The 25,094-nt window shown below is 39.3% G+C and overlaps 1 protein-coding gene across 5 annotated transcripts in view; it reads left to right on the top strand.

Annotated features, from left to right (window-relative positions):
• LOC139454504 (F-actin-uncapping protein LRRC16A-like) overlaps nucleotides 1–25,094 on the top strand; it is a 113,104-nt gene that overhangs the window by 66,403 nt on the left and 21,607 nt on the right. For 2 of the 5 annotated variants that reach the window (XM_071236256.1, XM_071236251.1), the window contains 9 exons: nucleotides 1,086–1,202; nucleotides 1,709–1,771; nucleotides 2,331–2,440; nucleotides 9,074–9,161; nucleotides 10,231–10,344; nucleotides 13,638–13,670; nucleotides 18,183–18,252; nucleotides 23,562–23,675; nucleotides 24,483–24,557. In XM_071236256.1, coding sequence (XP_071092357.1) covers nucleotides 1,086–1,202; nucleotides 1,709–1,771; nucleotides 2,331–2,440; nucleotides 9,074–9,161; nucleotides 10,231–10,344; nucleotides 13,638–13,670; nucleotides 18,183–18,252; nucleotides 23,562–23,675; nucleotides 24,483–24,557 — 784 coding nt within the window. The remainder of the gene's footprint in view (nucleotides 1–1,085; nucleotides 1,203–1,708; nucleotides 1,772–2,330; nucleotides 2,441–9,073; nucleotides 9,162–10,230; nucleotides 10,345–13,637; nucleotides 13,671–18,182; nucleotides 18,253–23,561; nucleotides 23,676–24,482; nucleotides 24,558–25,094) is intronic. The other 3 variants (XM_071236253.1, XM_071236254.1, XM_071236255.1) reach the window with 3 other exon arrangements.

Raw genomic sequence — 25,094 nt, 5'->3', positions numbered from 1 at the left:
CAGTAATGTTTGAACAAACCAAAAACCTCCCACTGTCAGTGTAAGATTTGGAGATAAATCTACTGTGATTTCATTTCGGAGGTTTTAAACGTGGAACCTCAAATCTAATTTGTAATCAAACATGATGGCCTGAGAAGAAAACTGAATCAATTTGTGTGTGTGTTATTTTTGGGTGTGATATTCCAGGTGTATTATGTCTGCCTGTGTATAGTCCAGTCCTTGACCAAGTCACTGAGTCTGACCACCTGAATCAATATAGTCACCTCTTGTCACAAGTGCTGTATATGTATTTTAGCCTTAATTCCTTTAGGGTAAGACCATATGGATGACGCATTATTATCCCCTTGCTTTGAAAAACGGGTGGACAGAGCGATCACCATGTCCATCTGTCTGTCCATCCATCAGCTGCCTGTTTTCCGTTTCCTGAGCAGAACTCCAAAACTGTTAAATATTTCTTGTTGAAACTTTCTATATAGATCAGTCAAGTAGGGAACTGAGTTTTTTGATGATTTGGGATTTTCATTCTTTTTATCTTATTTTGTTTTCATGAGTTTCCGACACCAAAAAACGTTGACTATTTCAGGATGAAACTTGCTATACAGATCAGTCTAGTGGTGAACTGGTGCCTTTTGATGATTTGAAATTTTGAAAATGACTGAACAGCATTATTTTTTTTTTCACTGAACTGAAGGTATCCAGTGGCAATAAACCAAAAGTGGGTATGAGTAGTCAATTTCCAGTTCCGAATTGCACCAGACCAGGGGATATGTCATCACCTGATAACTTGTTAATGTTGTCCATGACAAGTCCCCTGCAAGTATGTTGGTTGTAAGAGGCGACATAATTGAGAGGGTGGTCAGGGCTGGTGTCGCGGTTAATTGCATGTTTATGCACCCCAATGGCATGGATAGTGGTTCATAGTATCAATCACTTGTTTGTCTGGTCCAGACTCAATTATTTATAGGCAACCAACTTATAGCTGGAATATTGCTGAGTGTGGCGTTAAACAACAGACAGATGTTAAGCAATATTTACTACAAAAGCAACACTAAGCAAATTAATTTGGTTGTTTCTTTTCTACTCAGCTGCTGCCGAGGCTTCAGAACATCGCCATCAAGTCCCAGGATGAAGACAACCCAGTGGAGGTGAAGCTGCAGGAGATCGCCAACAACCTGCGGCGTGAGATGGAGAACCAGATGAAGGTAGAGTTGTCTCCCTTCCTTGGCCGGCCCCCATACCAATGTAAAGGACATCCTCATTCCTCAATGTGTTGCTTTTTGTAGACATTCTTGAAAGTACATGTTCAGTACATCAGTTATATTGATTCAGTCATTTATGAATTTAAGTTAGAATGGGTAAAATGTCATTACCCAGGGGATATTTTCACATATAATTGGTGTAAATGTTACAATGTTGCACATGCATAATTAACAACATTGTGTTCAGTAATCCTATGGATTCTCCTGTATATAAGGTGACATGGGGTAGGCTAGTAGTTAAAGTGATCACTTACCCTACTGAATGACTGGGTTTGATTCCCCTCCTGAGTACTGTATGATCCAGTTTCTTGTGTCCCCATGATATTGCATAAATATTGCTGAAAGAAGGGTAAAACATTGCCCGCTCACTGTGAACAAAAGCCGTCAAAATGAATATAACTTTTATTACCTTTCTCACCTCCATGAAATGTCTGTTTTTCTTTCTCCAGAAAACAATGGCTTCAATGCTGAAATGTACGACCACACATTGCTCGGCTGTGATGGAAGATGAGGTAAGAAGGAAGATGGGTGGAAATACTAAACAGAAACTTTGAAAAACCGAACTTATTTAAGCAAATGACACTGATTTGGTTATTTATTTTTGTTGACGTGATGGAGCTCATCATTGATTTGGAGAGCGGAAGGTCTGGGGTTCGATCCCCGGCTGACATACCAAAAGACGTTAAAAGATGGTACTTGTTATTACCCTGCCTGGCGCTCGGCTTTAAGTTGCTAAGACAAGGACTGGTTGGCTCAGAGTCAGTATTCTGTGTCTGAGTAGGGTATTCATGTTAAACTGCGGTATGGTATCTCATTGGGCTAGCACTATAAATCGGCATCATTCCAGACTCATACAAGCAGCCACACACATTGGCATGTATGTTGCTATATAAGTGCAATAATCTTGGATGCAACATTAAACCCCATTTCACCTCACCTCATCATTGACACCCTTTTTGGTTTTGTATACCTCTATATTGACCTTGTAATGATTTCGGTTGTTGATGTGATAGATCTCCTCATTGGTTTACATATTTTTACATAGATCTCATCATTAATATTTATTTGCAGACTTTCCAGTCATCTTTGAAGGAGACCTGTGAAGAAAAAAGTAATCTGCCTCGGGACTTCACCAAGTCAGTGTTAGATGGTGTTGGCACTGACATCTTCAACAAACTCAGGTGATTATAGTTATCTCCGTCCGTCCTTCCCCGTCTCCGCGGCCCTGTCCCTGTAGTGGAGGTGGATACATTGTCAGTCTCAGTAAACTCGGATCTTTCACTCCTGATTCACAACCTCTCTGTTAAGATCTGACAAACTCTCCGTCAACAGTGACATCAGGTGAACTTTCAGAACAGAATATCTCCTTCCTTGAAAATGGAATAAACACTACCAGGCTGTGATGTTGTGGATTTTTGACATTTTAGCAGTTGGCATACTTTGGCACCAGACTGGAAAGGATTCACTATCAGAAAACATTTCAGTTTTGTAAGTTTTTTTTTGTTCAGATCAAAATTTCTAAAACAAGGAGTGTCATGTTCTTTGCCGGGGAACCAGTCCCAACGACTGCAGGAAAGACTAACGACGTTATTATGGTCAAAGCAGTTCTGTACATGATGTCAGATCCGACGTACGGATTGACCTTGAAAACTAGCACGAGCTATGGAAAACCCCTTAGTGTCTATAGTGTACACAAACACTACAGGTCAGGGGCGGTAAATAAATGCAGCCAAATCATTTATGAAAGCTGACATTTGATTGCCTCATTGGCTGGTGTAACTTTCATTGGAACTTTCACGTCTGCTTCGGGTTCATCTGATGAGAACGGTGGAAACAGAGTAAAGGATTTTATTTCATTGAGACTGATACAATGTACCCTGACTGCCAACGCTATACTGTCACACTGTCTTCTGCTCTTATATCTAATAGCATCTGCACACTTTCATGCATTCCTGAGGATGGGGTAGTCTTGGGTTTAAAGCACTAACTTGTCACATCGGCAGCAAAGCTTGTTTCAATTGCTCACATCAACAGCGAGTGTGAGGCTCATGCTTGGTGTTCCTGTAGTTGGGATATTTGTGAAATATTGTTCCGAGAAGCGTACAGCCATCCCGAACTAACTCCCAGAAAATCTACTATGACCTGATACCTGAACCATGTCCTGGATGTTTCTGTTTGCGTGTCCCTATTTTGAAAATGTCAGACTTTAGATAGTGCCACAGGCATGGAGTCTTTCATGGTTCATCAGTGCTGCACGGTTGAGAGTGCAAGACTGTGATAACTTGCAACCCAGTGAAAGCTGCTGACTTTAAGGTTTTATTTGACTCTGAACTGCCATCTGTGATATTTCTATGCTAAGGTTATTGACATTAGTGGATGTCCTTCCATGAAGTTCTTCCAAGTCTAGAAGGTCAAAGTTCAATGTCACAAGGTCTTGCCGACCAGTATGTAGTTACATTTTCCACAAATCAATCACAGCATTAACCATTATATATATCTTCTCTCAAAAGCGGCCATGCTTTGGAATGATTTTTTTCAAAATAATTAAGAGTCAAGGTCAACATCATTGTTTTCAAAAAAAGTTTAATCAGTGTTAGTGTTTATGACATTGTTGCCTCCACAAACATGAAATATATGCAAAAGTATCTTATGTATGAAAATCCTGCAACATTAAATGTCATTGGCATTACTATCAAAGGTCAAGGTCATCAAGTATGATTCTTTGCCAGTTACTGTTGCACCCTTCCTTAAACGACCTTTAGACATAGTTGTTGAATCCTGTCAAGTTGTCTTGATCACTGTCTGGAAGTAAGTTTTTCAAACTGGATGTGCACCTGGAAGGTTATTGGTGAAATGGCTTGATGAAATGGTTGTAGAGGGAGGGCTGCTTCAGTGTTTACAAGTACTTGCAAATTAACACCCCTAGTTCAAGTCATAGTGGGGCGGTCGGGTAGCCTAGTGGTTAAAGCGTTCGCTCCGAAGACCCGGGTTCGATTCCCGACATGGGTACAATGTGTGAAGCCCATTTGTGGTGTCCCCCGCCGTGATATTGCTTGAATATTGCTAAAAGCGGCGTAAGACCATACTCACTCACTCAAGTCATGGTAGTCCTAATGATAGACTCAGTGAAAGTGTTTACCGTTTGTATGACCATTTCTGAAAATTATCTTCAGAAAAGTAATTCCAAACATTAAAGGTGACTGACGTGGGTAAAATGGCTCATCCTAAGTGGAAGATCAATAACACGTTTTTTTATGGAAGACGAAGATGAAATACAGCTTCACATCAAATATGATTTCACTTCTTATTGTTAAAATTGAAAAGAGACTTGTTCTTGGTACTTGGTATTCACACTTCACTGACCTTTGAGATGGAGGTCATTCCCATATTTGGTAAGAACACTAATTCAAAACAGAGATCAGAAAAAAAACAAAAAAAACATTTTGCTATGATGCACCATTTACGGTTTTGTGAAACATGAGTACTTTAAAAGCAGAGTAATGAATTTACATTTATGTGTTCACAATTCATGTATTTCTAAACCCATTTGTGTTGATTTATCTCGGTAAAAGTATTAGTGACTACTGACTGAAAATCCTAAACCTTAGCCTCCTTGAAAATAGCAACTGTTTGATCCCCGGCTGCTTCATAGCAAAAGATGTTTAATGATGGTACTTGTTATTACCCTGCCTGGCACTTTCGCATTGAGGGGCTAAAACAAGGACTGTTCGACTCGGAGTCAGGATACTGTGTCTGATTTGGGTATCTATTATTTAAACTGCAGCATGGTATCTCAGCGGTCAATCACTATAAAACTGCCATTAGTCTGGACTAGTACAAGCAGCCATGCACATGCACATGCATATGCAAAAGCACACACACACGCAGATGTATATGTATGTCGCTAAATAAGTGCATTTATCTTGAATGCACCGTTAAACCCCATTTCACGTCACCTCCTTGCATTTGATCTATCTCACTTATATTTTTGAGTGGTTTTATTCCAGCTATATCCAAAGGTGAGATTGTGTTATGAGAAACCAACAGCTGCTGTTTTATTTACATTTCCTGACAGCTTTCTTTGTTCATGTGACAGTTGATATCATCTTCACCTCCATACTGTGGTATCGATCATTGAAAACACTATGACCTCTTTCACTGCAGCAGCTTGTTCATTGAATGTAAACCATAATCACATTATCAGTCAGAGTATGAAAAGACCTTTAATTTGATATGTAACATGTCATAGTTGTGCATAAGATTAAAAGTTTTACTAATTTTTACATTGCCGGGGAAATGATTTTTGGGGCTACCGGAAGTTACAACTATATTTCAAGGTGGTTCCTATCCCAAAACTATTCAGTATGAGTGCCTCAATCTGTGTGGCAGATTTAATTCTTTTATCCCCTTTGTAACAATAACTTGGTTAAGTCCCTTTACTAAATGACCTCTTTCACTGCGACATCTTGTACATTGACCCATGACCATTGACAACACTTCACTGGCTTGTATACCAGTGCACGACGTTCCTCCACCACTGTGACTACACATGGCCCCTGTGGGGTGTCATGGAGACGCATGTCTGTTTTTCGTCAGCTAATAAATTGAGACTGAAAAATTTTACCGTTGCGTGACATTGTTGCGTTGTGGGAGCCAGTGGTCATGACCCATGTTGCACACGTTACGTAAGTAATCGGAGTGATTAATGTTCAAAGCCCTTGCTGGCATCCCATTCCCAGAAAGGCTTGATGTATTAGTTACAAGTAGTACAACAACGTTTAGAGGGGCCCTGTGTATTGCTGTGGCCCAAGCTGCTCATTTGAAGTGAGAGACATTACTGAATATACCAAGTATTCTTAGTGATCAATGTTCAAAGCACAGGTGTGCCTCTTCTTGAAAGGCTTCATTCAAAGTTTTATATGGATTACTACGACTTTTAGAGTCCCTATATGGCCCAAGTTGCTCCTGCTGTGAAGCGAGAAACATTGCTGAATATGCCAAGTATTCTCAGTGATCAAAGTTCTAAGCACTTGCAGTTGCATGTCGTCACTCCCACTGGCAAGAGATTGAGAGTTGATGTAAAGGTTAAGAATAGTGTTACAACATTTGAAGGCCCTATATAGCCATGTTGCACAAGATGTCATGTAAGAAACATGGCTGAATATTCAAAGTAATCAGGGCCCCGTTCCACAAAGTGATCATAGTGCTATGACTGTCCTAAGCTTATGATAAAGTATGGGAGTTACGATCTTCTTAGCGCTACGATCGCTTTGTGGAACAGGGCCCTGGGACCCCCTTCCGCAAAGTGATCGTTTGGATATGACAGTTGTAAGTCTATGTTAAAGTATGTGAGTTACGATCACCTTAGCACTACGATCGCTTCGTGGAATGCGGCCTGGAACACTTACTGGATCTCAAGATTGAGACTTGATTTAATAGCTAACAACAGCGCTCCACCCATATTGGCCATATGTACTCACTGGTGATGGAGAAGTGTATACAAGCCTTGACTCATCTGAAGATTCATAGTAAGGCTGGGACAAGTCTAGATTTACTACCTGGGTACCTGACCCCCTCTTCCCCGACCCTACCCAGGTACCCACTCTTGGTCTCAAGTTAGGTACATAATGTTCAAATTGAAAGTTTTTTACTGGCAGAAAGTATTTATAGTATAAAACGATCTGATTGTGCATACACTGAAGTTGACTGAAGCTTTGTCTTAACTCAAACATATGAAAATCAGAAGGAATGTGTGCACAGTCAGAAAGAAATGCGAACATTAGCGACTTGTACTTATAAAGTGTAACCATGAAATTGTATTGTTAATGTCATAAAAAATATATCACATGACTAACCATGTCTGGTCTGGGTAGTCCTGTGGGTAGCGGGGTCCTACTCAGTACCCACCCGACCCGAGTACCTGAGTTACCCGTCCCAGCCCTAGTTCATTGATTCATTACCGTTCTGCTGTTCTGGAATCACTGAGCTCCATTTTGATAGGATTGGTATTCTCTGATTCTCATTGGTCGAAATATTGATTGATTTGGTTCAATAGGTATACTCAGATTGGACAGTATGGGCCCAGTTTAGTAGTGATTAGTGAATTGTGGTTTGTTGCTTTGATAAGAATAAGCAAAACTTGAGATGAAGAGTAGCTGGATGGGTGACAGTGTTCCTCGAGTTAGATTTCTGAGAGTTTCTAAGGCTAGGTGTTGTATTATAACAGGGCATATTCATGGAGTTGAGAAGGCTGTGAACTGTTGACTGGGATAATGATGTCATGCGCTTTGATCATGCCTTCTAGTCTTGTTCTTTACCGGAGCTAAAATCCACTTTCAGAAAAATAAATAAAAACAGTTTAAATCGTTTTTTAACCTGACTGCTCAAATGCATTGTGTATATAGGTTTTGGCAACTGCAAACATTTAAGTAAATTATATGTCATTCCAAATATACTGTATTCGACGTAATAAGCGCCCACGGCGATATTTGCTAATATATTGGCTAGTGAACAATCCCAATTAGCACCCCTTCTGATTGATCAATGTACACAAGACGTGTACATAATACATGTGTTATATATGCATCCTTAATTATGGGCAATTCAATTCTGGAAAAGCCCCATGAAGATTCCGGGGTAGAATAGGTCTTCAGCAACCCATGCTTGCCATTAAAGGTGACTATGCTTGTCGTAAAAGGCGACTAACAGGATCGGGTGGTCAGTCTCGCTGACTTGGTTGATGCATGTCATCGATCCCTATTTCTAATTTTGAGAGCGCCCAGGGCGCTTATTACGTCAAATACAGTATGTAATAGTATTGAGCTGCAGGGTTTCATTTTAAGGTCACCAGGTTTACAACACAGATACATATGCTCAGTGTCCATACAATGTGGACTGTGTGTAGCAGTGGTGACAAGCTACAGTGGAGCATGTAGTGAATTACTGAGTTCCTGAGTTACTTCCCCTGGCTCTCTCCAAAACAACTAAGTTACCTCCCCTGGCTCTCTCTCCTTCATCTCCATGACTCTAGCTGTGCAGCATGGGAATGGCCTTCATCTGTCTCATATTCAAACGTGTCCAGGTTAATAACTTGAATCCAATTTTTGTTTTTCAAAGAGTTTGTTTCAAGGATTTGACTCTATTGAACTCATTTGTTTCGTCTCCAAAAAAGGAAAAGAGCCTTAAAAGGGGTTTCATTCATTCCAAGCAAAACAGATCTAAATAATTTCTTTCGAAGTTTGCAGGTTTGAAATCATATTTAACAATGTTGAATGATTTAATTTTGTTACAAGCAATACATATGTTTTAATAATTAGATTTCATCATTACTGGTACAATTAGAAAAATCATGTCATTATCGCCCATGCAAAGTTATAAGTTGCCAGTTTGCTTCAAGAGATCAGTTACTTATTATATATTTGTTCACGTTTCTTGTGTATGAGTTACGTTTTCCATAATCAGCTTTGTGTATTAATCAAGACAAAAAAAGTCTTTAGAATATTTAAAATATAAAAAAAAACATTTGTTTTTTTTAATTGATGAATGTAAATTGTTAGGGAAATATTTGTAATCCTGCTTATCTTGATGTTACCTATAGCCTTCAAGGAGATAGGACAAAAAGGAATTATATTGATTCTCTTGATTCTGGAAAAATATATTTGTTAAAGGGCATTTCATAGAACTTGATAGAGTTGTGTTTAGTTTCGTAGTAATACGATATTGAGATGGGAGGTTAAGGATTATTAATATTAGTATTTTTTATTGTTGTTTGTTAATTGTACTTTGTGTGATGGTGTGGATAATTGTTTTTTCAGTGAGCTGAATCTCGCAGTGGCGGCACACATTTCAGACCAGGTGATTGAAGAGGTTATAGAAAATCTGTCAAAAAGCCACAAGACATTGGTAAGTAATTTATTGTATGTTTGTTTTTAACTACCGTATTCAACGTAATAAGCGCCCACGGTGATATTTGAAATATATTGGCTAGTGAACAATCCCAATTTGCACCCCTTCTGATTGATCATTGTACACAAGACTTATTAATTCGCATATGATACGCAGGGGCACGGGTGGCCCAGTCGTCTAAGGCGCCGCGAAACTCTGTGCAGAGTTGCGTTCATTGGACACACCAGAAACCTATGGTTGTGGGTTCGAATCCTGGTTCGCCCCGATTATGTTTCTAGGTTTGTCAGCACCATACCCGTGCTCGTGGGTTTCACTGAAGTGGTAAACGTCTAAGACCTGCATCACTTCGGGCTTTCCTCCCACATTAAGCTGACACGCTGTGATATAACTGGAATAATGTTAAAAGCGGCGTTAAACCCAACTCACTCACTCACTCACCATTTAATACGCACTCATGTGTTCCCAAAACATTGGTGCAGTGTCACAGGTGGGTTCATGAAGATACAAACACACAAACCTGAGTATATATATATAAGTGTCCATTGAGTACACTATTGGGGCTCTGGATCAGAATACGTCACTAGCATCCTAGGTTTGTCGTAGGAGGAGACCAAATGGACCAAATGATCAGGCTCGGTGATGTGGTCTTCGACAGCATGGCTTGTTGCTCATAATATTTATCTTAATTGTGTGTCATTGTTCACACATTGTAAAAGACATGGCTTGATGCTGGCATTGTCTGGATTGTCGCTGGATCACTGTTTTGTCTGGTCGAGACTTGATTTTTTACAGACTTTTATCATACAGCTGGAATATTGCTGACTCAGCGTTAAACAATAAAAATATTTAAAAAATGTATATCACCCTGAAAACAACCCCATGAGCCACATGCTAATTAGTATAGACAGTATTTAGAAACATAATCTCTAAACAATAAGTGTAACCTGTTTTTGCTCAAGTGAAATATTCTGTATGATTTTCAGTTTTGGTGAATTTAAATGTAATCTAAAAGTTAAGAAGAAATTGCTTTGTTTGAGTAATCAATAATATTCTTTGGTCCTTGCAGACAAACCACCTGAATCTGAAACTCAGTGGAAGCTACAAGGAATCACCCTCCAAATCGGCTAACAAGACTGATACTGAAAACGATAAAGACGAGAAAAGAACTTCGACCGCCGGGGTGAGTACAAAAGTGGGACTGCTGGAATGTGGCATTGGGTAGTTTTAGATTGGTTTGGTTTTGGAATGGTTTGAATTGAGAATGAATAGTGAATGTTTTTTGTTTGTACTGACAATTAGAACTCTTGTGTTTTAGTGCTCTTTTCAGGAACTGCATGTGAGAACTGATTTTTTGGGACTCTTGAAGTCTATAACATATAATATGATTTGTGTCCCAGGATTCCTTCATATAGTTTTGTGACAAGATTCCTGTTCAAGGTTCATGTCCTACCAACATGAATATTGCCAGGGTATACTCTAGTCGTGAATATACCTTGGACATTAGCATTGATTTTGCTGGGGATAAATGACATTAGGACATTTTCATGATCTTTATCACTTGACAGGACAATCTCATATATCTTTTTTTGAGACGTGTCTCTTAGGACAATTTTGAAGACAATCAGTTTTTGTCCTATGTACTGATCTGTAACCCTGTATTCTTCATGCACCTGACTTCTTCGTCCTAGAGCTAGTCATTGTTCATGTACTAGACTTCTATGTCCTAGAGCTCTGTGGTCCTAGAGCTAGTCATTGTTCATGTAATTGACTTCTATGTCCTAGAGCTTTGTGGTCCTAGAGCTAGTCATTGTTCATGTACTTGACTTCTATGTCCTAGAGCTCTGTGGTCCAAGAGCTAGTCATTGTTCATGTACTTGACTTCTATGTCCTTGAGCTTTGTGGTCCTAGAGCTAGTCATTGTTCATGTAATTGACTTCTATGTCCTTGAGCTTTGTGGTCCTAGAGCTAGTCATTGTTCATGTACTTGACTTCTATGTCCTAGAGCTCTGTGGTCCAAGAGCTAGTCATTGTTCATGTACTTGACTTACATGTCCTTGAGCTTTGTGGTCCTAGAGCTAGTCATTGTTCATGTAATTGACTTCTATGTCCTAGAGCTTTGTGGTCCTAGAGCTAGTCATTGTTCATGTACTTGACTTCTATGTCCTAGAGCTCTGTGGTCCTAGAGCTAGTCATTGTTCATGTAATTGACTTCTATGTCCTAGAGCTCTGTGGTCCTAGAGCTAGTCATTGTTCATGCACTGACTTCTGTTTCCCAGAGGTCTGTGATCCTAGAAAATGTCATTGTTCATGTACATGACTTCTTTGCCCGATGAGAAGGTTGATTAATATGTTTAAAGTCTTATATAGAAGGAATTGTGTATTAGCGAAATGTTTTGTGTTGTTGACATTACATTATGTAACAGAAATACTGCTGACATGACGTTATATATAAAAGAAATACTGCTGACATGACGTTATATGTAACAGAAATACTGCTGACATGACGTTATATGTAACAGAAATACTGTTGACATGATGTTTTATATAACAGAAATACTGCTGACATGACGTTAAATAACTGAAATACTGTTAAGGCATTCTTCAACACAAGTCGCTTACTCACATGAAAGTTTCTACTCTTTGCAAGCAGTTCCACACACATTAGTTAAATGCTTTGAGCACCCTTGAGAAGAACACTGTTTAGAAGAGTTTGAAAGGGAGATAATCCTTGGTGGAAGGTTGCCTTGCAGCTTTGTCCTGTTGTGTTTGTGCACGTCCACCTTTGGTTTGGGTTGTGGGTACCGTATTCAACGTATTAAGCGCCCCGCTCTAATAAGCGTCCACGGCGATATTTTCTAATATATTGGCTCTTGAACAATCCCAATTAGCACCCCTTCTGATTGATCAATGTACATGTTATTTATTCTTATTTAGACTTATTTATTCACGTATAATATGCACATGTGTATTATATGCACCCTTACTTATGGGTAAGTAAATCCTGGAAAAATATATCTTGTCGTATATAAACATTTTAGGCTGTCAGCATAAACCAAATAATTTTATATTTCAACTTTCACCAAAATGATATTCTAATAAGAGCCCCCTATTTCTAATTTTAAGAGAGCCCTGGGCGCTTATTACGTCAAATACGATATTAGCACCTGGCTGGACTAGTCTTAAGCTTATGGTCTCGATTAACTACTTTTACCATGATTTCACACTTCCAGTAATTTAGGTATAATTGACAAAACTATTATTTGATCATCAGTGATAATCGCATTCATGATCAGTACATGTATTTTCTTTTCAATATTTCCATGCAGCAAATTAAACAAATTTTAATTAGTACAAGCTTTTATTATTATTCCTTTAACATCATCTTCAATTTAATTTTTATATTTAATTAATAAAATTATCCCCATCTTAAGAGACCTTGAGGTGTTTCAGCATGCTTAGCGTTATTTTTTGGATTTGATTAATTGAAAGATTCTTGGCTTTGGTTGTAAATTTCTAATAGAAACATTAGTTTTTTGCATGTGAGACATAGTATTCTAGCTTTAAGGAAAGTGTATAAACAGCATGGACTGCATGGATTTAGATAGCTTAGAGTCTTAAGCATGAAAACTATGAATGTGTCTTTCTCTTTGAGATGTAAATGTTATATAGCCTAAATGATTTATAAAGATATTTATGCATACAACAGTCATCAAATGTGTTTAATTAATCTAATTTTATATAAACATATTTCTTACATTATTCATGCAAGGATGATCTCTCATTTGTTTTAGGATGAACATTATGTACATAGTAATGCATGATCAAGATTCAGACAGGGGGCATTACTCCAGGCTTATGATTGTTAACCACTAAAAAATAAATAATATTTTTATTGTTTCTGCGTTTGACTTGGCTTGTGCTCTTGATACAATGTTGCAATAATGAGGAACACTTTTCAAATTTGGAATAATCATAGCTGTATATATGATAAAGCAGCCAATCAGAATGACAGAAAAATGAGCAAGCTTCGTAATCAATTTGATTGTGCCCCTGTGGAAATCATTCTGAAATGTCTTATGCCTGATGTACAGTTTATCACCATATCCATAGGCGGTTCCAGATGGTCGGTCCAGGCCCTCTCCCTCTCCCTCTCTCCCCCCCTCCCACTCCCCCTTTGAAAACCAAATGTAGTATGTTGTAGCAAGTAAAATTGATTGAGAGAGGATTTTTATATTTTGGACCCCTCCCTTTTAAGAATGCTGGATCCGCCCTGGATATCTCATCACTGTTCCCTTGATCTATCAGGGGTAGGTAGTTCTCAGTACCTGTTAAAATGAATCAGAGATCATTCTTGAGTATATTCACTGCGGTATTAAATGCTTTTTTAATTCTGACAATGGTTTAATCCTTCACTGTGGCTTGTCTGTCTCACCACCTCATGTTGCTGATGTTTGTCCCGGCATGTTGTTTCAGCCCTGTTTGTATGCAGGAACAAACTACCTCCACGTAAGTAGCCATGTCTGCAGGGACGAGAATATTCACAGGCCAGCGCCCTCTTTACCCCACACTTTGTTTTCACTAGTTTTGATTTTTTACAGCAAAACCTGTCGGTAGATGAAAAAAGACAGAAAAGAACAGTTCAGATTTTTAGTTTTCTCATCCACTACAAATAGGCTGGTATCAGCAAGAGACTGTCTTACATTTCTACACGACTGACATGTTTGTTTGAAACATCGATGCAAAGTTATTAATAGTGAGTCCTTGTTTAGAACATATGTTTTGGGTGCAATTATGCTGTGAATCTGCTTTTCGGTAAAATATAAAAAGAGCAAATTCAGAATTTTATTTCAACAATATTTACAGTTAGAGGATCTGCAAAGCAAGTTGATAAAAAGTTTGGCCTTATTCCTGTTTGGAGTAGCCTAGCAGCTGTGTTCAAAATTAAGGGAGGTCTTGAGACTTGATCCTATAACATCAGTCTGTGCCAGCTAGGACCTCATGAGTCTACTACCCCGAACATGACTCTAAGCATCATTCTTTGAACATTTTAAGTCATACATGGGGCGGTCGGGTAGCCTAGTGGTTAAAGCGTTCGCTCATCACGCCCAAGACCCGGGTTCGAATCCCGACATGGGTACAATGTGTGAAGCCCATTTCTGGTGTCCCCCGCTGTGATATTGCTTAAATATTGCTAAAAGTGGCGTTAAACCAAACACACTCACTCACTTAGGTCATACGGGTACTATTAGCTAGGCTTACTAGCCTGATCAGAAGTTTACTAGACTCAGGCTTCGGACTAGTGGCTAAAGACGCAGACTAGTATTTGAATCTGGGGACCACCTAAATGTTAAGGTTTTATCACTATGATGACAGGGTCCCGTTGACTTTCATGGGTACTTCGAAACACTGTAGTTGTTATCGTGAGCTCATCATACCAAAGTCTGGGTTCATTTCCCCTTGGTACAGTGTGGAAAGCCATTTTCTTTAGTGTCCCATCCAGCTGTGATGGAATATTGATAAAAGTGTCATAATATCCTATATACTCACTCATTAATTCCCATGGGCTGGTTCCAGGTTAGAGTAGCTACCAAGCAAGCTATTGTTGGTCGTTATTTCTATTTCACCTTCTTACCAAAATACTTAATTAACAATAAACAGGTGACCATTGTGTGTTCCTCACAAGTGATCCACTGAATTGTTACGTCAGACTCGCATCTATTGTATGTTCCCCACAAGTGATCCACTGAATTGTTACGTCAGACTCGCATCTATTGTATGTTCCCCACAAGTGATCCACTGAATTGTTACGTCAGACTCGCATCTATTGTGTGTTCCCCACAAGTTATCCACTGAATTGTTACGTCAGACTCGCATCTATTGTGTGTTCCTCACAAGTTATCCACTGAATTGTTACGTCAGACTCGCATCTATTGTGTGTTCCCCACAAGTGATCCACTGAATTGTTACGTCAGACTCGCATCTATTGTGTGTTCCCCACAAGTGATCCACTGAATTGTTACGTCAGACTCGCATCTATTGTGTGTTCCTCACAAGTGATCCACTGAATTGTTACGTCAGACTCGCATCTATTGTGTGTTCCTCACAAGTGATCCACTGAATTGTTACGTCAGACTCGCATCTATTGTGTGTTCCTCACAAGTGATCCACTGAATTGTTGTCAGACTCGCATCTATTGTGTGTTCCCCACAAGTGATCCACTGAATTGTTACGTCAGACTCGCATCTATTGTGTGTTCCTCACAGGCGATGGATGCTCTGAACTATCATGTCGGACTGACAAAGGCATACACTCGTTGGACCACACCTATTTTTATGACAGCCAGTATCAAATTTCTGAACCAACTAGATGTGTTTAAGAAGCATGAAGGGCTCACGAATATGCCCTAAGAGATGTAAAAAAAACCTGGCTTTCTTCACATTTAAAAATAGAATTTCTGACATGACAATATTTCTATGGCCTACTGATGTGTGCGTTCATGTAGATATTGTAAAATTTAATAAGAAAATAGACAAATACTGACAAGCCCCTTAACAATCAGTACAAATGTGAATTTTTACCACATCCATATAAATGGAGAGACATGCTGAATAAACACTGTTCGGCCATATCATATGGTAGGTTGAACACACGATCAGCGACAATGCAGTTTATCTAAAGCAGGAAGTAGAAGCCTATCTTTATCAGTTAAAAACTAAAATAAACTGTTTTCAACTTTACAATGCTCATAGGGAGCTCGGCTCGGAAACAGGGAGGTGACTTCCTCGTGAATATTCTTGTCTTACGTGTCGTGTCGTTCTTACTATGTGTTCTGTTTCTTCCATTGCTCATATTGCATTCAGATACATGTAAGTATAGTGCCTTATACCATATTCTTTCTTACTCATGCATCGCTATACTGGACATGTAAATTAGCTGTAGATATATATAACCTTGCCGGTATATTGACAGATATATCCTTGAGCTATATATTGAGCTATATCCTGATTGTGCGTAAGGCATTATCAGGTATGTATCGCCCTCTGGGTCTGCGTTATCAGGTGGTGCATACAAGTAGGTATAAAGTATAAGCTTAGTTAGATGATTAGCCACGATAGCAGTAATTGTGTTGTACTGTGCATTATATTTGTTTGATTTCCTCTGTGGCAGTGTTGGTCGTTTTCACTTGAGTTGGGCCACCAGTGTCTCCCATTGTATTATTGTCACAGTCAGGTTTGTGATTTATTTCAACATTAAGTGTTTCAGACTGTGATGTAGGATATTTCACATCAGTTTGAACATATTTTATGAGTTTTTGTTCATGTTTGTTTTTTAGGGAATGCCAGCGTGAAAGTGTTCGTTTCATGATGATTCGGTTAAGTGTAGTCCAGGATGCAGGCTTTTGTGGGCAGTACAGACCCCACTGCCTCATGCTTGTTGAACTAGTTGATGAATAGGGTCTGATGGTTGCCTTGGGTGACCAGGCTGAGCATGTGTCATTGTGACCCGGCTCTCCATACTTGTCGTAAGGCGAATAAGGGGATTGCAGGGTCAGGCTTGCTGACTTGGTTGATGCATGTCATCTTATCCCAGTTGCGTATGTCAGTGCTCATGAGGGTAATCACTGGATTGTCTGGTCCAGACTTGATTATTTTCAGACCGCCATCTTTTAGCTGGAACATTGCTCAGTGTGGCTTTCTACAACAAACGTTTAAGTGATGTGACATACACAAACTGCTGCAGCTGTGAACATGACAATAGATAACAGGTGACAAGACAAGAGTCACAGCTTCAGGTTTATCTACCCCAGACAGTGGGACAGGGTGTGTGTGACAGTGTTATCTATCATTTCATTACAAAGGTTAGAGATTCGCAAGAACATGATTTGATTCCGATGTCGTCGCCTGTCCTTAATCAATGCATTCTTCTGCCTTGTGTATGGAAACACTCTGAAAACACATTTTCTATGGCGAATTTGTACTTCAGGCAGGAAAATTAAGCATGTAGGAATGTAGCAATACCATGCAATCCAATCTCAGTTTGAATTGGTCTTCAGCTTGTAAGACAACTAATGGGATCGGTGGTCAGGCTGCTGACTTGGATAATGCATGTGATGATATCCCAATTGCGTACATAATGCTTGGGAAGTCAGTCACTGGATTGCTTGGTTCAGAGTCGAACACTTACAGACTGCCATTATATAGCTGGATTGTTGTTGATGGTGTTACACAACAAACAAACAAACAAAGATACCATGGGAAGTTTCAGACCCGAACCAGCTGCCTATAGAAAATATCCAAATCACTTTTTTCTTTTATATTAATTGTCAGTGAAAAAATGTTCAATGAATACCATGTAAATATACAGAGAAACACAATTTCACAATTTTAGCTCAATTGGTCATCTGCATTGTCCATTGCCAGAACATATATCTATCAATTCAATTTCTTGTTAAATATTTTAAAATTAGGCATGCTAATTAATTTGGTTATAAATCACTTTAGAATGAATTAGGTCATGTGATCTAATGATATCCTTTAGGGTTTGCAAAGACTCAGAACTTTACAGAGTTGCCTCCCTTAGCTGTCAGGATCTGCTAGTCATGGGTTCACATCCCATGGCCTTCCCGCTCACGATCCTTGGTCTGTAATAACTATACCCCAAGCTTGCAAAGTTTCCCAAAGAGACACATGTGCACATACAATCTGTGTCACTGTGTACTTAAAGTCTTCCCATAATAAGCTATCACCCATAACATGCGACTACACCATTTAAACCAACTCAGGAAAGAGGCCCTCAAGAGGACAGCACTGTATTACTGCTCACCCTCATCCTGAAATAGAATATATATCTACAAACTAATTTACAAAGTTACAAGAAATTGATTATTTTCAGTTATTTTCAGCATTCTGTGTACCTCTCGTGAAAAGCGAATTGTCCAAAGTTGATGTTATACAGATACAAACAGTATCTCAGAACAATATGACTGTATGTTATTATGAATGTTGTATATATTTTCAGGGATCTCCGAAGTTAACAAGCAAGAGGAAAAGTTTATATGGCAGGAAACTTCGGCCTCAGTCTGTCATAGGTAACAGGTCCTCCCTCACTCCAAGTATACTAACACCTTGACTGGATCAAACTGACACCTACAGTGGGGGCCCGGGTCCAAACAGGTCCCAACAACCATAAAGTGGATCGGTGGTCAGACTTGGTGTCTTGGTTGATTGTGTGTCAATGTACCCTGATGATGTGGATCGTTGTTCACAATATCAAGCACTGGATTGTCTGGTCCAGATTCGATTATTTACATGTTGCGAGATACAGCCGAAATATTGCTGAGTGTGGCATTATGCAACAATCATGTTGAAATGCAGGGCTACTGCAGATTGCCTTGACCAGTAGATCATAGATCTAGATTAGTACAAACTACATTGGCCCTTTAAATGCTTTGGTACATGCTATCTTCTTCTGTACTGGTCTATTTTCTTATGATTCCCTGAAAGTTAAGCCCCGTGTTTCTCAAAATGTATTCTATTCTTAATTCTACATCCAGGTTAATTTATCTATTTTTACAATTTTTATGAATATGAAATTGGTAAAGCATTATCAAATATTATGTGTATCGGTTTACAATGACGATATTTAAGTTAATTGTATCCATTTTACTTCTAAAATATTTGGATTTTAAGATTTGTTCAAAAAGTCTATAGGAAAACAGTACATGAGATTGGGCTGTGGAATTAGATTTGCTTCATCACACAGTCATCTTTATTGCTTTAAGAGCGCTAAAACTACTGTGGTGGAGTTCTTTCATACTCATTCAATCACTCACTCTCTCTTTCACTCACTCACTCACTCAGGCCTATCTTCGTTTCATACAGCGTCCTCTGTACGTTCATCCTCCAATACAAAAGGTGGGTTTGTTACCATGTTGTCCCAACTAATATACAGTGTATATACCTGCCATAGAGCATGTGTAGAAAGAGGCATGTGTATGAATTACCTCCCTTGGTCACCATAGTACTTACCTCCCTTGATCAACATACCCTATGCATTTTTAGAGAAGACCTAGCATGATAATACCCTGAATTGGACAGTTATGATTGGTGTAATCCATATCTGTATTGCATCATGCAAGCATAGATAGTGGTCTGTGATAGCTGTTACAGTGGTTGAAATTTTAATTAAGTTCACTTGAGGTTAAAAAATTCAGTGAAGACTAATGGTATTTCTGTAATGGAGTAGGAGTGAGAAAACCAATTCCAGAATCAAAAGATTCATGTGGTTTCTTTGGCTCAAATGATCTTATGGTTGATATGTCATTTTATTATAATTTTGCATAAAAAGTTTTAGTTGCGTCAGTTTTACTTGTTTTAAGAGCATGTTCAGAATGGCCATTGTATTGCTGGCTCAGAATCCACAACAACAATAGAGTGACGTTATCGTAATGGTTCACCTTTGCCATGGGGTAGATGGGAACGCTGTAGCAGACCAGTTTTGAGGACAAGTGAAGATAGATATTAGTTTCTACCCAGATTACTGTTTCTTGAAGGCATAGCATCTCCATGGCGATGCAGGGATTTATGCAAGCAACCAATTGGGATTGTATTGACGAAGGTCATGAAAGTGACCATAATGGGTATGAGATGAATTCTGAGACTGGATAAGAGACCTGAAGTAACATGACCCAGGCTTTGCATTACTGGCCCCAGGATAACAGACAGACACTTATTTTGTACCTGGGTTAGAACTAAACAGATTTACTAGTCCGAGTCAAGGTAAAATACCCTTATAATGGTAAAACAATGAGGAAATTTGCAAACTGGTACTTACCTGCAGGAATCTGTATTTATTTAGTTCTTACTCTGCAATGATTGTGTTCCATGTTTAACTCAAGAAGATCTTCATACAAGTTTTTTGGAAATAGTTGCATGAGTGTGCCAGCCACAGATTGGCAGGATCTTCCTGCTTCACTTACCTGATGTACAGTATATTACCTAGATGACTTATTATTATATCCTCTTGAATTTTCTCCTCTGGTGTGATATATGGATGATATATACCTTGTCTTGTCAAACAACATGTTTATCTTATCAGGGGACCTGACATGTTGATGGGTGCATGAGTGGCATAGCCACCTGGGTGGTCGATAAGTATGTCAACTTATTTCCTCCTCTTAGGGAGATATGTCACAGTTATACCATCATCCTGATGTGTAATAATGACATATGCATCACGATAACATATGACACGTGTACGAGATATATCCTCTGAAAGTCATCAATATGTCCAGTATACATCATGGAACAGTCAATTCACATGATACTGTGCTGCATGTAATATGACAGCAACGTTGATCAACCTTGTGTCAAGTCATACATGGAAGCTCACAGTATTAACCAGTGATTCCCCTGATTCAGCGTTGTATACAATGGAATTAATGATGCAATGTCAACTTTATATATCGAGCAAAAAAAGTAAGGGATCTTGAATATTTTGGGGATATTTTTATGAAATTGTCTTCACTGAAAAAAAGTATCCCCCCAAATATTCCTGATCCCTAACCTTTTTTTGTACAGTATAATATTAGCGAGGGCAGGGTATTTCTTGGCAGCAGATATATCACAGGGCCTGTCCTCTATTAGCCAGTGTATTTTATCTCAATTCTCTGACCCGTGAAGATCCGGAGTAGAAGAGGTCTTCGGCAACCCATGCTTGCCGTAAAAGGTGACTCTGCTTGTCGTAAAAGGCGACTAACAGGATCGGGTGGTTAGGCTCACTGACTTGGTTGATGCATGCTATTGATCCCATTTCCCAACAAGTGTGAGAATCATCCGCAGATCCGCAAATTGACACGAATTTTAAGACCACAAATTTCTTAAACACCCCCTATAAACACCCCCAAATACTGTTAGTTTCCCTGACCAACTGACTGTAGGCTGACTTAGCTCAGAGACGGTTCTAGGCATACCATATTTGGTGTGGATTGAGGCATCAAATCAAACAACAATTGTGTTTCCCACTTACAAAATAGTGATCGACCCCTAAAAACCCCAATAAACCTCCAATACCTTGCACTATGAATTTAGTACCCGACTTATTTTCACAGTAAGATCGGTCACATGGTCTGTAAGGGTTCAAATTGATCTGAAGACATTCACAGGGTTGGTACCTTTTGATCTGGTGTATAAATTCTTTATATTCCTAGTCGATGGGAGCAGAGAAATGTATTGGTTAGAACAACATGGATGCAAACACCTTGTAATTCATGTTTTCTGTGTGTGAAGTAACTATTATTATTTACTTATTCTTCTTCATTTTCAACTTTTCATTGATTGCTTCCATGTCAAATAACCATTCTCACATGTAGGTCCGACTAAACTGAAAAAGCGTTTAATTCTTCACCTTTGTCTGATGTCTATTATGTACAATTATAGTTTGAAAGTGACAATGTAATCACAACTATTAGTTCCTTATTTGGCAGACTATTTTTACTTCTTGGTTTACAAATTTGTTGTGGAACATCTTGTTTTAATGGTGGGCAAGAAAGAAAAGGAAGAAGAAAAAAACAACACATTTACATATATTTATGATTAAAAAATGTTTGTGAATATGTTGCCATATGTGCAATGTTAAGCTGGTCATCCGGTCTACTGATGTATTACACAAGTCTCAGTTTGCGGAATAACAAAAATTGGCATTTTGGATTTGACTTCCCCCCTACTTTCAATTCTTTTTGGGCAGGTGAATCTGAAACCAGTCAAGAAAGAGTGTTGTCTTTTTTCATCACTACTGTCTCTATCCTTAGTTTCTATGCATATTTTTTAGAAGTAACACAAAGTCATTGGTTAATTGTGAACTAACTCCTGATCACGCCAGTAGTCTATAGATGTGGTGACACTGAATGTTTATCCATGTAGACCGCCATTGCTTTGTGTTGACGTTGGAGGAGGGAGAACCAGATCTTAGGGTACTAGGTCCTCGGTCCGATATCTTGTTAAACCCTTTATATAGTGGCCAGCTGGTTAGGTGCTAACTTATGCCAAACACCAGGCACCATATTCACGAAGCTGTCTTAGCTATGATTAAGATTGCGACTGCCATACAAGCTAATCTTGAAGCTGTCTTAAACCAATCTTAACGTTATCTTACTTATGACACTATCTTAACTAAGACAGCCACATCTTTGCGACGGAGGTAAAATAAGCTCGAGGTTTCCAAATACCATCTTCGATTGTTCGGGGAATTCCAGAGTCTGAAATTATCTGTTTTTATCTTGAAAATGCCAGAGGGGGGGTACGGGTGGCTCAGTCGTCTAAGGCGCCGCGATTCGCTGTGCAGTTACGTCCCTTGGACACGCCAGAAACCTATGATTGTGGGTTCGAATCCCGGTTCGCCCCGATTATGTTTCTAGGTTTGTAGGCGCAGTAGGTGGTGAGGTGAAGTGAGATTAATGTCACATTCAAGATTATTGCACTTATATATAGCAACGTCTTAGGACTTGTAGGGGGCATGGGTGGCCTAGTCGTCTAAGGCGCAGTGATTCACTGGCAGAGTTGCATTCTGTGGACACGCCAGAAACCTATGATTGTGGGTTCAAATCCCGGTTCGCCATGATCATGTTTCTAGGTTTGTCAGCACCATACCTGTGCTCGTGGGTTTCACCGAATTGATAAACCTCTGAGACCTGCATCACTTCGGGCTTTCCTCCCACATTAAGCTGACATGCCGTGATATAACTATAATACTGTTAAAAGCGGCGTAAAACACAACTCACTCACACACTCTCTGAAAATGCCAGAGGAAACCACTCGGTTGGGCACCCCGGAATTATACACAAGACTGCCAAGTCATTTTCTAGCTCAGTAAGCCCCTAAGACAGGTTCGACCCTGTGTTAGCTTTTGTCCCAAACTTAAAGATGACTTAGCGCTAAGACAGCTTTGAGAATAGACTTTGCTGAGATCTCTTTTGCTACGACACCTTAAGGACGATCTTAGCGCTAACAGAGCTTCGTGAATTGGATCCTGGGTTAATTGTCAGGGGGTCCCAGGTTAGAAAAGGTCAAATGCTTGGTGTAAGAGGAGACCGAATTTGATTCAGTGGTCAGGCTTTGTGACTTTGCTGATTGCATGACATCGAACTCTGATAATGTGGATAGTTGCTCATGTTTTCAGATTCAAAAACGTGAAAACTCCATTCGAATTTCATAAAGATAATGAACTTGTGAAACCCCCAATCAAGTGTCCATGCAAATGAAGAAATCAAAGTAATGTGAGAGTATCGTTCAAGTTATTTTGATATTTGAACAAGTAATGATCCCAGGTCGGTTCTCCTTCCTCCACGTCTCATCTCTGTATGCGATGTCTGACTTGCTTTCGTCATGTCTTGTCCTGTAGACCGTGAGCGTGTTCTCAAAGCTTTGCAAATGCAAGATATAGACACCGATGACCCCAAACCCTCAGCCGCAGTTGATGATGTTGCTGCTGCTGCTGGCAGCGCAGACACCAAAGGTATAATCCTTTATTGTATAGCATCTTACAGATGGTGTATCTTTAGATGATTTAAGATAAAATGTATTTGTTACCTGTAATGTAAATTGATTTAATTTATTTTTTTGATGATGAATATCTAAACCTTTATTAGATAACATCTAACTTATGATTTTTGACAGAAGTAAACATTTTTGTTTATTAAATTTAATCGAAATTTGTGTAAAGGATTTATTCTGATGTTACCATTCCTTTATTTTTTAAAATTTGAAACAATATGTTTCTTGGGTCCCCATGGCAGCAGGTCATGATGTTATTGTTAGTGTTTTAGTTTGTATCATCTCTAGGAAAACTTGCTTATGTAGTTGTTTGGTAGCTAGTACACATAGATTGCCTAGTAGTGACAGTGGTCAGGCCTTCCATCACCTGTGTGACATGTTGATCCTATGTCTTTTCACTAATTCCACTTGCTTTAATTGTGCTTTAATTGTGATGATTCCCTGAAAACAATTTACCATACCATTTGTCATTCACAGAGCACTTATTAACTATTTATTGTTTGGTTTTCTATTGCTCTAAATACACATGAGTAACAAACAAATTGTGGCCTTGTCTTCATCAATCATCGAGTCACACCAACGCATCAATGAATCACAAATGAGGATTTAGTTTCATGGTATATTTTCGACCCAGTACTTGGACTGTAATTCCCTTGTGATATTTACCTAAGAACTACCTCCATCCACCTTGATAAATGAAGTACTGCAGTTGGTATAGAGTGAACAGGTTGCATCGTTTGTTTGTGAACATTGCCCTGTCTCCCCCCAGATGACCTGGCCGACCTGAGCTCCAGTCTACATGATGTTAAACTGGGTCGACTGGAGGAGGAAGTCCGAAGTAAAGGTAGGAATGTTTACATGATGGGTGTAACGGCGCAGTAGGTGGTGAGGTGAAGTGAGATTAATGTCGCATTCAAGATTATTGCACTTATATATAGCAACGTCTTAGGACTTGTAGGGGGCATGGGTGGCCTAGTCGTCTAAGGCGCAGTGATTCACTGGCAGAGTTGCATTCCGTGGACACGCCAGAAACCTATGATTGTGGGTTCAAATCCCGGTTTGCCCTGATCATGTTTCTAGGTTTGTCAGCACCATACCCGTGCTCGTGGGTTTCACCGAAGTGGTAAACGTCTGAGACCTGCATCACTTTGGGCTTTCCTCCCACATTAGGCTGAGATGCCACGATTTAAGTGGAATGCTGTTAAAAGCGGCGTTAAACCCAACTCACTCACTCACTCACTTAGGACTTGTAAACTAGTCGCCATGTCTTTATCTGAAAATCCTTTTAAGGGCAATATGGGTCCCTAGATCTTCATTTCCGCCTCTGGTGCCCTGTTCCACATGCTTGGCACTGGGACTAATGTAAATCGTAAGAGGTGAC

The sequence above is a fragment of the Haliotis cracherodii genome, unplaced genomic scaffold, assembly GCF_022045235.1.
Source record: "Haliotis cracherodii isolate W230 unplaced genomic scaffold, xgHalCrac1.p SCAF_10, whole genome shotgun sequence".
Classification (NCBI taxonomy): domain Eukaryota; kingdom Metazoa; phylum Mollusca; class Gastropoda; order Lepetellida; family Haliotidae; genus Haliotis; species Haliotis cracherodii.
Note: the sequence above shows the minus strand (reverse complement) of the source record. Positions and strands in the feature narration are given on the sequence as shown.